We start from the raw sequence: 11,226 nt of genomic DNA, 5'->3' as shown, positions 1-11,226 counted from the left end.
CTGCATCAATGTGGATAAACCCCAAAAATCAAAGCTTTGAGTAAGAAAGAGCACTTCCAAAATACATACTAAATATCATTTATATAAAGTTTAAGACATACAATAATTAATACATCATTTAGGGATGTATCAAGGTAGAAAAAACATGGAAATGAGAAACACAAAATCAGAAGATTGGTTATCCTTGGAAGGAACGACTGTTATTAATTTCCTAATCCACTGGTGGACAGATGGGTGCTATTTTTTGTTGTTATTAAAGCTTTTAAAAGTTTCAATCATTTTATTTCTTTCTTAATTTGTATTTATTTACTTATTTTAGTGTTTTACCTGTACTGTGAGGCATGCTGGATGGTTCTTCAACCAGGGCTGAAGCCTGGGCCTCTGCACTGAAAGTGCTGAGTTCTAACCGGTAAGACACCAAGGAACTCCCAAGTGGTCATTTTTATTTTTATATTATATGTGCTATATTCTTATGTATGTGTGAACCATAATTTTCTATTGTGGTTAAATGTACATGACATAAAGCTTAGCATTTTAGCCATTTTTAACTGTACAATCTAGGCACTACTTAAGTGATTCACACTGTTATGCAGCCACCCACTATTATTCATTTCCAGAACTTTTTCATCATCCCAAACTGTGCTTTTAGCATCACATCCAAGAAGTCATGGCCAGATCCAATGTCATGAAGCCTTTACCCTGTGTTTCTATGAGTTTCAGCTCTTACAGTTAGGTCTTTGACCCATTTTAAGTTCATTTTTATTTATGGTGTGTCCTGAAAGACGATGCTGTGAAAGTGCTGCACTCAATATGCCAGCAAATTTGGAAAACTCAGCAGTGGCCACAGGACTGGAAAAGGTCAGTTTTCATTCCAGTCCCAAAGAAAGGCAATGCCAAAGAATGCTCAAACTACCGCACAATTGCACTCATCTCACACGCTAATAAAGTAGTGCTCAAAATTCTCCAAGCCAGGCTTCAGCAATATGTGAACTGTGAACTTCTAGATGTTCAAGCTGGTTTTAGAAAAGGCAGAGGAACCAGAGATCAAATTGCCAACATCCGCTGGGTCATCAAAAAAGCAAGAGAGTTCCAGAAAGACATCTATTTCTGCTTCATTGACTATGCCAAAGCCTTTGACTGTGTGGATCACAATAAACTGTGGAAAATTCTGAGAGAGATGGTAATACCAGACCACCTAACCTGCCTCTTGAGAAATCTGTATGCAGGCCAGGAAGCAACAGTTAGAACTGGACATGGAACAACAGACTGGTTCCAAATAGGAAAAGGAGTACATCAAGGCTGTATATTGTCACCCTGCTTATTTAACTTCTATGCAGAGTACATCATGAGAAATGCTGGACTGGAAGAAACACCAGCTGGAATCAAGATTGCCGGGAGAAATATCAATAACCTCAGATATGCAGATGACACCACCCTTATGGCAGAAAGTGAAGAGGAACTAAAAAGCCTCTTGATGAAAGTGAGAGAGGAGAGTGAAAAAGTTGGCTTAAAGCTCAACATTCAGAAAACGAAGATCATGGCATCCAGTCCCATCACTCCATGGGAAATAGATGAAGAAACAGTGGAAACAGTGTCAGACTTTATTTTTTGGGCTCCAAAATCACTGCAGATGGTGATTGCAGCCATGAAATTAAAAGATGCTTACTCCTTGGAAGAAAAGTTATGACCAACCTAGATAGCATATTCAAAAGCAGAGACATTACTTTGCCGACTAAGGTCCGCCTAGTCAAGGCTATGGTTTTTCCTGTGGTTATGTATGGATGTGAGAGTTGGACTGTGAAGAAGGCTGAGAGCCAAAGAATTGATGCTTTTGAACTGTGGTGTTGGAGGAGACTCTTGAGAGTCCCTTGGACTGCAAGGAGATCCAACCAGTCCATTCTGAAGGAGATCAACCCTGGGATTTCTTTGAAAGGAATGATGCTAAAGCTGAAACTCCAGTACTTTGGCCACCTCATGCGAAGAGTTGACTCATTGGAAAAGACTCTGATGCTGGGAGGGATTGGGGGCAGGAGGAGGAGGGGACGACAGAGGATGAGATGGCTGGATGACATCACTGACTCGATGGACGCGAGTCTGAGTGAACTCCGGGAGCTGGTGATGGACAGGGAGGCCTGGCGTGCTGCGATTCATGGGGTCGCAAAGAGTCGGACACGACTGAGCGACTGAACTGAACTGAAAGGAGTCCCAACACCATTCTTTTGCAGGATAATACGTTTTTAAAGAGAAAGCAGAGAATCAGAGCATATTAGAAGGAGTCCTCCCCATTTACGAATAAAAACGCTGGGGTAGAAATAAAATAATAAGCCAAGCTCACACATCTGATTCAGTACCAGAGGTACTGAAAGCCTGCTGCTGCTGCTAAGTCGCTTCAGTCTTGTCCGACTCTGTGAGACCCCATAGACGGCAGCCCACGGGGCTCCCCTGCTGCTGCTGCTAAGTCGCTTCAGTCGTGTCCAACTCTGTGCGACTCCATAGACGGCAGCCCACCGGGCTCCCCCGTCCCTGGTATTCTCTAGGCAAGAACACTGAAAGCCTAACCGTGTCAATTTTCAATGCACGACACCAGACAACTGCGCAGGCGCCTAAGAACCCGGCGAGAGGACCCGGGGTTTGGATCCGCCCCTCGGCGGCGAGCTCGCGCTTAGGTAGCTTTCCGGCACTGGCTCCTCCCTTCCCCAACCCGGGGGCGGGCCCTGGCGGAAAACTTGCGTGGCGAACGGGTAGGCAGGAGAAGGCGTGGACTCCAGCTCTGTTCTCGCATAGTCCGGGCTGTATTTCTCTAGCGCTTTACGATGGGCGGAGCCCCGGGCCGCAGACAGGGCGTGGCCGGGGCGGGGGCGGGAGCGTTTCTGCGTGCTCAGCCCGGATTGGCTGCCGGGAGCAGCGCGAGGTTTGGCGGGAGTTTTTGCGTCGGCGCCGAGCGCTGCGGGCGGGAATGGATCGGCCGCGGCCTGCGCGGCTGTCGCAGTAAGTTCTGCGGGCTGTTGGCGCGACGCCGGGGTCCCCCCTTTATTTTCCTCTTCCTCCGGGCTTAGGCCTCTCGGAGCTGCTCGAGCTCCCTGGCTTTGTCTCTGCGCACCGTGTCCGAGCGACTGACCGTCTGGGGCCTTTCTGTAAAGTGGGGATAATAATGTCCCCACCGAGACAGGATTGCGAGGAGGTTGAAGGGCGTCTGCTTACAGCCGTGTCTGGCGGGGGGAAGAGGCGTCGGCTAGCGTCCCCTTATTTTGTGCGGGTGAACGTGCTCTAAAGTAGACGCCAGGTGTTCTGAAACAAACTATTCCCACGGATAGTAACTTAAGGAGTACCTACTACTTGCCAGAATTCACCTTCTAGCAAGAACACTAGCATTGACCCTCGGGCTGGAGTCAGTATTCTTATTTTCAAGACCCTGCTTGTTTTTGTAACCCAAACCACAGACCGTAAAGCCGAACTAAGTCGGCGGGGGAGCCCAAGCTGCCGCTTGTTACTTTTAAAGGGGTGCACTCTAGCCAAGATGGTTCAAGCTTTTTTTTTTTTTTTTTTAAGCTGAAAGGACATGCAGGTTGAACTACGTTGCCTATCTGCTCTCTAAAGTGTTGTTTTTCCAGGATTCACTGGCAAGTGTCTCTGGAGGTATTGGAAGCACATCCAAGGCCCTACCTGGGCCTGGCTTGGAGGGGCCTTGGCAGGCCTGGGCTGGTCCTCAAGGCCGGAGGAGTCCCACCTGGGCGGTGGGAGGGCTGCTGGAGAAGGTGCAGTTTGTAGATGCAGCGTGAGGGTGGAGTAAACAGACGAGGCTCCTGTGGCCAGCAGGTAGGACCAGACTCCCCGAGTAGAGAGGAGGATTGGGAAGGAATAAGATGCTTGAGACTCAGCTGACATAGTGGTGTTGGTGGTTTGGTCGCCAAGTCGTGTCCGACGTTTGCAACCCCATGGACTGTAGCCTGCCAGGCTCCTCTGTCCATGGGATTCTACAGACAAGAATACTGGAGTGGGTTGCCTTTTGCTTCTCCAGGGGATCTTCCCAACCCAGGAATCGAACCTGGGTCACCTGCATTGCAGGTAGATTCTTAACCAGCTGATCTATGAGAGGTGAACTTTATCAGCTATGCCAGTAGGGGGTTTCTCTCTCCCTCCCCCTACCCGCCCTGCCACGCGGTACACACACATATAGCATTTTCGCCTTTGATTGAGACTCATGAAATTTGTTCATCCCTCCCCCTGAAACGCACTAGTATGCCTACACCAAAATTTTTCTGTGTGTTATCACAGAGGTTTCTGTCTTTTGAGGAGGAAACGACCACATTGTTGAGCACAGACAAGGCAGGAAAGAGTGGGTTAAGATCTTATATGATGTGGCTTCTAGTCCTGTTACTTGGCTATGTGACCACTGACGTCAGTTAACTTTTCTGAACCCCAGAACCATAAAGGCTGTAAAAGAATATCTGCTCCATCTTCTTTTTTGGGTCTGAGAATCAAATAAAGGATTGGTTTTGCAAATTGTGGTGTCTTGACCAGCATCAGCAGCCCCGGGAACTTGTTAGCAATGCATGTTCCATCAGGGGCCATCCCAGGTTTATTGAATCAGCCTCTCTGGCGGTGGAGCCAAGCATTCTTAACAGCTTTCCAGGTGATTGTGATTCCTGATGTTTGAGAACCACTCAAACAGTTTTCCTACTTTTTCTTTTTACTGTAATTCACAGTAATAATATTTTACATCACAGTGGGTACACAAATGTGCACATATGATAAAACACAAGTTTTAAGAAATCTTAATTTTATATCCCTTTGTATTTCCTTTTAAAAAATGCTAGAACAAGAAAAAAATTTTTAAAGGAAATAACAGCAAAACGAATTTTTAAAAATGCTGTGGGAAACCTTAAAGGACATGACAGGGCAATTGATAACATTTGGATATGGACTGTAAATTAGACAATGATGTCAGTGTTAAGTTTCTTGCTTTGGAAGTTGTGCTGTGACTACACAGGATAATGCCCTCTTAGAAAACACACACGTGTGTTGCCAGGTTACCATACACAGACACACAGGAAGCCGGTGAGACAAAATGTGAACAGTTGGTGAAGTGGGGTAGAGGGTATACAGAAGATTCTCAGAGTCTTCTCACAATTTTTCTCTTTAAGTTTGAAGTTATATCACATAAAGAGGTAGGTAAAGAATTACTTGTTCAGACACTAAATGGACTTTGCTCTCTGCTAACGGGTGTGTGCAGGATGTCCTGTTCCCTGGCACCAGGGTGTGTGCAGGATGTCCTGTTCCCTGGCACCACGCTGGAGCACATAGGGTACTCAGCCCACAGTCACCGGCTGGGGTATTTCCTGTGTCTCTTATTTTCACTTTTTCTTTGGGTCTCTGTTGTGACATCTGGTTTATTTAAGCTGGTTAAAGAAACAACTTTATCCTTTCATCCTGATGCCCTCTGGAGGGATCCTGAAGGGGAGGGAAGAGGGCAGCTCTGGGTGTGGATTGATAGCAGATTTTATCGCAGGCTTTCCTCCTTCCCAGCCACCTGCGGCTTTGGGCAAATATGCTTCTGGATGAGGGATTCACTGCTACCTGGAGGACTGTTAAGGAGCTAAATGAGAACACGTGTGTGAGAGTCAGGCACAGGATGCATCGGGGTCCGGTGCCTAAGGAGTAGGCACCTCTTTAGCACATTTCTGCAGGACGCCAGCCTTGGCTGTTGATGCGACTTCAGGGCCACTTCAGGTGATGGCAGGGTTAGGAGTTCTCTGTGCCCTGAGGGCAGAGCTGTGCTATTTATATGTGGGTAGTATGATTTGGCCTATAAATTATTTGTGTGTGAGATATGGGTTCTGCTTTCCAAAGGGATTTGCCATTACCTAAATTTCATCACGTGCACATTGTTAGTACAGCTAACAAAGAGAGTAACTTGGAAAGAAAATACCTGGACTACATTGCCAGTTCTCGTGTTTCCTCAGTTATTTTTAAGTATTTCCTAACTTGTGTGTGTGTTTGCTGTTCCCTAGTGCGAGATTTTCGAAGAACCATGCAGGCAGAACATATTCCCTGAAAGATGTAAGTTATCGTTATATATTTTAATATAATATAATGCTCATAATTGAAAATGCAAAATAACATTTTGTGGGAGACTCAGTATTCCGTAGACTTGGTAAGCTCTATTTTCTTGTAGTTGAAAAGTATATTCATTTTCCTCCTGTTCTTTTCAGTACAAGCCAGAGAACATTTTGAATCTTTTTTCCTGGGCCTAGGTTGGTTTCATTTTCATTTGGATGATTAGCATCATTTAAAAATTGTGCAGTGTTCTGTATTTTGCTTTTTTCACTTGTAGCCATTTCTCCATGTTAATAGTTTTCCTCAATTATGATCTCATCATCTTCCATGTAGTTTTACTCACATGGTATTTTTACTTTAGGGTGGGGTGAGTCTTAGAAATAAATGTGTGTGAAGGCAGGTGCATTTCTTTAATACTCCCAGCTCACTTCATATTATTTTCCAGCGGCTTGTCAAGTTGGCCTTAGAGATTCACATGAAACGCCTCAGGCAGTGTCTGCTTGGGGGTGCCCAGGCCTTGGGGGTTCTCCCTGCTCTGTGCCCCGCCCCTGGTTCTCTCTCTTGGGGGGTGTCTTCCCCCTGCTTCCCTAGGCCCCTGCCTTTGGAGGGGCCCCTTTTCTCCCCTGGGAAGTCCTAGGATCCCTCTGCACCCCTATCCCAGCTCACCTGTTCTTTGGATGGGTTTCTCCAGCATCCTGTCCTCTTCTTGGGAAGGCAGCTGCCATACATGGCTGGGGGCCTGTTTGCTCAGGGAGGCCAGAGGCTCCGTCAGCTCCCCTTCAGCGTTCTTTCTAACCCCAAACACCCCTCAGGTGGTTTTGCACTGAGAGTCTGTGAGTGCTAGTTTTTGTTTTGGAGTCTTATTCTATCTCCTGTATCTCTTCCAGAATTTCCACTTATTTTCTTGTCTGTTAATGGCTCCCTCCAAATTGTCCAGAGCTACTGAATGTTTTTTCTCATTTTCTGTGTGTTATGGTCTTTCATGAGGATATAGGGGGCAGTCTTCATGGGGCTTATTAGTATATTGCCCTTAAAGCCCTGTCTCTTTCCTGGAGTTAGGAGTTTTTACCCCTGTGTATCCTCAAAACTGAGGAAGACTTTCTTATCTTTCCTTGCTGGTCTTTGGAACTCTGCATTCAGATGAGTATATCTTTCCTTTTCTCCTTCGCCTTTCGCTTCTCTTTTCACAGCTATTGGTAAGGCCTCCCCAGACAACCATTTTGCCTTTTGCATTTCTTTTTCTTGAGGATGGTCTTGATCACCGCCTCCTGTACAATGTTGTGAACCTCCATCCACAGTTCTTCAGGCGCTCTTATCAGATCTAATCCCTTGAATCTATTTGTCGCTTCCACTGTATAATCGTAAGGGATTTGATTTTGGTCATTCCTGAATGGTCTAGTGGTTTTCCCTACTTTCTTCAATTTAAGTCTGAATTTTGCAATAAGGAGTTCAGCCAATCTGATTTCGGCATTGACCATCTGGTGATGTCCATGTGTAGAGTCTTCGCCTGTGTTGTTGGAAGAGGGTGTTTGCTATGACCAGTGTGTCCTCTTGGCAAAACTCTGTTAGCCTTTGTCCTGCTTTGTTTTGTACTCCAAGGCCAAATTTGCCTGTTACTCCAGGTATCTCTTGACTTCCTACTTTTGCATTCCAGTTCCCTATGATGAAAAGGACATCTTTCTTGGGTTTTAGTTCTAGAAGGCTAATTGGCTAATTCTAGAAGGTTGAAACCCCCACAGGTGGAACCTCAGATAAGGAAGCCAGCTGCCAGGGTCATACGGGGATTTTCTACTGTGTAGAGGCTGGGTGCCCCAACCCCTGCATAGTTCAGTGGTCAACTGTATTTACTCCCTGGTCCTTTCTAGAAAAGTTCCCCAACCCCGCCTTAGATCACCAGAAGAGCCTCTGCCCCCGAGAGTGCGAAGGCTCTCTCTGTAGGCACCGGAGACAGCAGCAGTGTCCTTGCCACGCAGATCAGCTTTGTGATGTTCTTGTTGTTATGACCAGGCCAGTGACTTTGAACTTTATTTACTTTCAGAAAGCTGGCTGGAAGCACAAGCCTCTGGATGTATTTGATTTTCCTGATCATTCTCAGCTCTCAAGCCTCAGCAGGCTGGGTGAAAATGAGAAAGATGAAGAATCCTATGAAACCTTTGGTTAGTATTTTTAATCTATATTTTGAAAACTTTAAAGTACTTCGAGCAACAGCATTTAGGCTAATTACTAATAAAAATGTAGAAATGCCTTCACGTACAAAAGCAAGGTGGTCTACACATGAATACAGTGTTCTGGGGAGTATTTGATAATTTGAATTGATTTTTCTCACTTCTAGGTACCCTGAAACTAAGAAAAAGTGGGGCTCTGCTGGTAGCACTGGTCAGCGAGCCAGACAGATTAGGGCTCCTGTTAAATGACTTTGTAACAAGAGGGATGTAGACTAATATTTCTCACTTCATACCTCCCGTAGTCACGCGGAAAGGGGCTTTAATTTAGGGAGGAGCAGAAGGATGTTCTTTCTTTTCTTAGACACAGGAAGGCAGAGGACCCTGCAGGAGAGCTTTGCCTGTGGGCCCAGAAGTGTCTGGGAGACAGCGCCGCCACGGCGGACCAGGGAGGGGTGTGTGACCTGCCCGGGTGGCCCTGCTCTCTGTGCATCACTGGGCACTCCAGGGGCCAGAGGTGTTAGAGAAGGGCTGGTATGCCCACATCTAGAACAGCTGCTGCTGCTGCTGCTGAGTCACTTCAGTTGTGTCCGACTCTGTGCGACCCCATAGACGGCAGCCCATCAGGCTCCCCCGTCCCTGGGATTCTCCAGGCAAGAACACTGGAGTGGCTTGCCATTTCCTTCTCCAGTGCATGAAAGTGAAAAGTGAAAGTGAAGTTGCTCAGTCATTTCTGACCCTCAGCGCCCCATGGACTGCAGCCTACCAGGCTCCTCTGTCCATGGGATTTTCCAGGGAAGAGTACTGGAGTGGAGTGCCATCGCCTTCTCTGTCTAGAACAGCAGTGATTGGATATTTTTTTGTAGGAGTAAGTTTCAAGGGAATTTTGACAACGTAAACCTTCTCACATACTTTTTATTTGGTATCTAGTATTTTGAGTCTAATTTTTGTTAATAAAGGAAATTATTGTACTTTTGGCATGATGGAAAGTAATCATTACCAGAACATCTCTTATAATGACCTGATAAAATGTTTTAATTTCTTAACTAAAAGAAGTCTAAATGTAAAAGGTCTGAATCTAAAATAAATCATAATTTAAAAATTGAGATGTAGTTCACACGCCGTACAGCCACTGTGTTAAGCGCGCTATAAAGTTCAGTGTTAGCGTAGTCACAAGAGGGTACAGCCATCACTGTTTTCCATTCCAAGACGTTTTAATCATCCCAGAAAGAAACTCCACATCCGCTAGTAATTTCTCTGGAGCCCTTTGGCAGCCATGAACCTATTTCTTGTCTCCGTGAATCTGTCTGTTCTGAGCATTTAAATAGATTCTTGCACGATGTATGTGGCCATTTGTGACTGGCTTCTTTCATTTAGGGTAGTAGTGTCAAGGTTCATCTACATGGTAGTAAGTATCGGTATTTCATTCCTAAAAATTCTTACAGTTCAATAATCCATTGTTTGGATAGGCCTCATTTTCTTTTCTTTCAAAATTTATTTTTAATTAAAAAGTTTTTTACAGTTTTAAGGTTTGCTTTCCATTTACACTTACTGTAAAATCTTGGCTGTATTCTCGGTGTTGTACAGTACATCTGAGCCCAGTCACACCCCATGGTTGCACCTCTCATCCCCTCCTCTGTACTGCTCTCCTCTCCCCTCCGCACTGGTAACCGCTGGTCTTTTCTCTGTATGTGGAAGTCTGCTGCGTTTCGTTATATTCACTAGCTTGTATTTTTGCGTTTCACACATAAGTGATATCATACAGTATCTGTCTTTCTCTGTCTGACTGACTTCTCTTAGCATACTGCCCAGGAAGTTACTAGAAAACACTCACCAAGGTATCACCTCCCAGGTTCAGAAGCAGAATGTTGCCGCCGTGGTGGAAGCGCTCTTGGGTGTCCTGTTAGTCATTGCTCTTCCCTCTTTCTGGATGTAAAGTGATCCCTATCATCTTCCTAACATTTTGTTTTAGTTTTGCCTGTTTTTGAACTTTATATAAATGCTCTCATACATTATATATTCTCCTTTCTGGCTCTTTTGGTCACTTATTTCCTTTTGTGAAATCATCTAAACAGCTATGAAAAGTAAAAGTCAAAGTCGCTCAGTCCTGTCCCACTTTTTGGGACTCCATGGACTTCTCCAGGCCAGAACATTGGAATGGGTAGCCTTTCCGTTCTCCAGGGGATCTTCCCAACTCAGGCATTGAATTCAGGTCTCCCACATTGCGGGCTGATTCTTTACCGGCTGAGCTACAAGGGAAGCCTAAGAATACTGGAGTGGGTAACTTATCCCTTCTCCAGTGGATCTTCTCAACCCAGGAATCGAACCAGGGTCTCCTGCACTGCAGGTGGATTCTTTGCCAACTACCTACCAGGGAAGCCCCAAAACAGCTGTGGATAGTGGTTGTTTGTTCATTTCCATTGGTGTGAGTTGCTACATTGTATGATGATACCACACATTCGTCATGCAAACTAATCTTGAAAATAATTGTTTTTTGGTTATGTGGAACAATCCTGCGATGATCATTCTTTATTTTTTGATTTATTTTTAATTGGAGGATAATTGCTTTACAATGTAGTGTTAGTTTCTGCTGTAATACATGCTGTTTGTTTTTCTGACTTCCTTCACAGGGTCGAGGTTCATCCAGCTCACTTTTAACTGACTCAAATTCGTTCCTTTTGATGGTTGAATAATACTCTGTTGTATATATATATGCTGCACCTTTATCCACTCATCTGTCAGTGGACATCTAGGTTTCTTTCTTGTCCTGTCTATTGTAAATAGTGCTGCAGTGATCGTTGGTGTACATGTGGCCTTTTGAATTATGGTTTTGTCAGTATATATGCCCAGAAGTAGGATTACTGGGTCATATGGTAGATCTTTCTTAGTTTTATACCATTCTCCAAAGTGCCTGTGTCAATTTACATTCCCACCAGCAATGTAGGATTGTTTCCTTTTCTCCACATCCTCTCCAGCATGTATTCTTCGTAGGTTTTTTGATGATGGC

At 45.1% G+C, this 11,226-nt stretch overlaps 1 protein-coding gene across 2 annotated transcripts in view; it reads left to right on the top strand.

Annotated features, from left to right (window-relative positions):
* The first annotated feature begins 2,942 nt into the window (after positions 1-2,942).
* The window catches only part of CENPU (centromere protein U), a 47,719-nt gene continuing 39,435 nt past the window's right edge, over positions 2,943-11,226 (top strand). For both annotated transcript variants that reach the window (XM_052661284.1, XM_052661283.1), the window contains exons 1-3: positions 2,943-2,988; positions 6,012-6,060; positions 8,096-8,213. In XM_052661284.1, the coding sequence (XP_052517244.1) occupies positions 2,957-2,988; positions 6,012-6,060; positions 8,096-8,213 (199 nt within the window). In that variant the 5' untranslated portion in view covers positions 2,943-2,956. The remainder of the gene's footprint in view (positions 2,989-6,011; positions 6,061-8,095; positions 8,214-11,226) is intronic.

This window comes from Budorcas taxicolor, chromosome 24, assembly GCF_023091745.1.
Source record: "Budorcas taxicolor isolate Tak-1 chromosome 24, Takin1.1, whole genome shotgun sequence".
Taxonomy (NCBI): Eukaryota; Metazoa; Chordata; class Mammalia; order Artiodactyla; family Bovidae; genus Budorcas; species Budorcas taxicolor.
The sequence above is the reverse complement of the archived record's forward strand: the minus strand, read 5'-3'. Positions and strand labels throughout refer to the sequence as shown.